The sequence below is a fragment of the Embiotoca jacksoni genome, unplaced genomic scaffold (genome assembly GCF_022577435.1).
Source record: "Embiotoca jacksoni isolate LCO1_2020_lvr unplaced genomic scaffold, fEmbJac1.0.p SCAF_55, whole genome shotgun sequence".
Classification (NCBI taxonomy): Eukaryota; Metazoa; Chordata; class Actinopteri; family Embiotocidae; genus Embiotoca; species Embiotoca jacksoni.
Genome location: NW_027185409.1, coordinates 1 through 2,500, shown reverse-complemented (window position 1 = coordinate 2,500; position 2,500 = coordinate 1). Strand labels below are relative to the sequence as shown.

At 49.8% G+C, this 2,500-nt stretch overlaps 1 protein-coding gene across 1 annotated transcript in view; it reads right to left on the bottom strand.

The window, feature by feature from the left end:
- Positions 1 to 2,495, bottom strand: part of snrkb (SNF related kinase b) — a gene marked incomplete at its 5' end in the record, with an annotated part of 10,559 nt that extends 8,064 nt beyond the window's left edge. Inside the window, 2 exon segments of the mRNA XM_069172843.1 lie at positions 2,272 to 2,359; positions 2,361 to 2,495. Coding sequence (XP_069028944.1) covers positions 2,272 to 2,359; positions 2,361 to 2,495 — 223 coding nt within the window.
- Positions 2,496 to 2,500: the final 5 nt, after the last annotated feature.

Sequence of the window (2,500 nt, the reverse complement as noted above, 5' to 3'; positions counted from 1 at the left end):
TCGAGCTCTTATCACAAAAGAAGAGACATTTATGATGACCTGTTGTTTTCTCATCTGAGTCCGGACACTGTGTGTGTGTACGTACACACACACACACACACACACACACTCACAAGCGTATCGCAACGGGCTGATGTTATGTAACTGTACGCAGTGTTTATCTTTGTCTATGGCAGGAGGCCCTGCGGATGTTCATGTCTTCCTCCTCCCCACATCATATGAGGATCATCACACACGCGCGCACACACACACACACACACACACACACACCACACACACACACACACACACACACGACGCGCGCGCGCGCGCGCGCGCGCAGTGAATTAAACCACAGCCGGCTCATAAGAGACATAAATATCAAAGAGACGCAGAGAGCAGTGTGTGTGTGTGTGTGTGTGTGTGTGTGTGTGTGTGTGTGTGTGTGTGTGTGTGTGTGTGTGTGTAATCCTGAGCTGCAGAGAAGAAGCGATGTCCCTCAGTGATCTCAGCTTAGTAAGGTGACTCATAAACCCATCTCTGCACGCACACACGCACACACGCACACACACACACACACACACACACACACACACACGCACACACACACACACACACACACACACACACACGCACGTCCATAAATAAGTATGTATGTTTGTGTGGGTTGATGGAAGTGTACATTTCCATCCCAGCGATGACGTAACCGCAGCTCGGAGTAAAATAGAGAAACAGAAGAGTGCACTTGAAGTTGAAGTGAAGCAGAAAAACCGTCTCGTAGGGGGAAAATAATAAAATGGATTTAAATGGACGAGCCCCCCCCCCTCCTCCCCCCGCCACCACCACCACCACCACCACCACCACCACCACACCCCCTTCATGTGGACGCTTTTAGAAACAGGACGTGATAAAGAACTTAAAAAAAGGGAAGTAATGCAACTCTGGATGCAACGTTTCTCACGGAGAACATTACAGACGGGTACGGCGAGCCGAGAGGGACAAAATCAAGACTCGTTTTTGTTTTTTTGCTTCCTAAACTCTCAGCTGTTTTTGATCCGTCCTCGCTGACACGGATAAAATGCAGTGAAATCGCCCACTTCTACGAGATCGGCCGCTGATTGCAGCCGATGATGCATTTTGTATTATAAAATAAGCGCCGCCAAACACCCCCCCCCCCCCCCCCCTCTTCTGCCAAAATCTAGACTAGTCCCGGCTTAGCAGATAAGACCACCGACCCCCCCTGAAGCGGACATGTTGTGGACATGTCTGTAGCCAGGTTGTACCCCCCCCCCCCCCCCCCCCCCCCACCTCTCGGACACTGAAAAACCAAATCCTCACTCGTCCTTCTGTTTCTATAACGTCAAATCCTTTACAATCCATCTAATGTCACACCGGTTCCCGGCGGTACCCGACCGACCCGTCTGCTGTGGATATAAACAGTGATGCGGTGGTGCTCTCTGCTACACACACACACACACACACACACACCGCAGTGTTTCGGTTCCACTGCAGAACGTGCCCACTTGGCTCATGACAGGTCGGCTTTCTTGGAGTGACCCAGATACACGTGCCCTAATCCCACACACACACACACACACACACACACACACACACACACACACACACACACACACACACACACACACACACACACACACACACACACACACACACACACACAGGGGGGTCAAAGGGACAAATGTGGACACGCAAAGTGAAAGTGATGAACAAGCGAATGCACGGCCGCGTGGAAGACGGCGTCATCATCGTATATTAAAACCGCTGAACTCTCTGAAATCCAACACGGATGAAAAGTCACGAAAATGCAGATAAAATTCGAGCAACTTTCCGACGCGGGATAAACGGACCTCGACTTTTTATCGCAGTTTTGTTTTTTGTTGTTTGAAGAAGACCACAGAGCAGAAAGGTTTTGGTTTTTTTGACGGCCACGCTTCAAGTGCATTTAATGCGACGTCGCCGGAAGCTGCGACGTTTATCTCAATTATCTCGTTTTCTTTCTCGCGGTTATTTTTGCCCGTGAAATGTTTTTGAAAGATATTTCAGTTTAATATCTCGTGTGACAAAGATAAGTGTCAAGACTCCCACGTTTTAAGAAGCCCGGAGACGTTCAAAGTTGAAAAAAAAACAACAACTGCGTGATTATCCGAATTTTCTAAAAGAAGATAGTGTGACGCAACAGTTGAATGTGTTTTTTCTGCAACTCTCTAATTTCAGTTTCAACGATCCTGAATATTAAAAAAATAAAATAAAATAAATATCCCCGCCTCTCACCCACAGCTGGCGCATCGTACTCTTCCCCCAGCAGGATCTCCGGAGCGGAATAAGCCAGCGACCCGCAGCTGGTGGCCAACATGGTGCCCCGGCTGGAACAAGTTGCTGAACCCGAAGTCCGTGAGCTTGACCGCCCCCTGCTGGGGGAAGAACACCACGTTCTCGGGCTTCAGGTCCCGGTGCACCACGTGCAGCCGGTGGCAGTACGACACGGCGCGCACGATCTGCG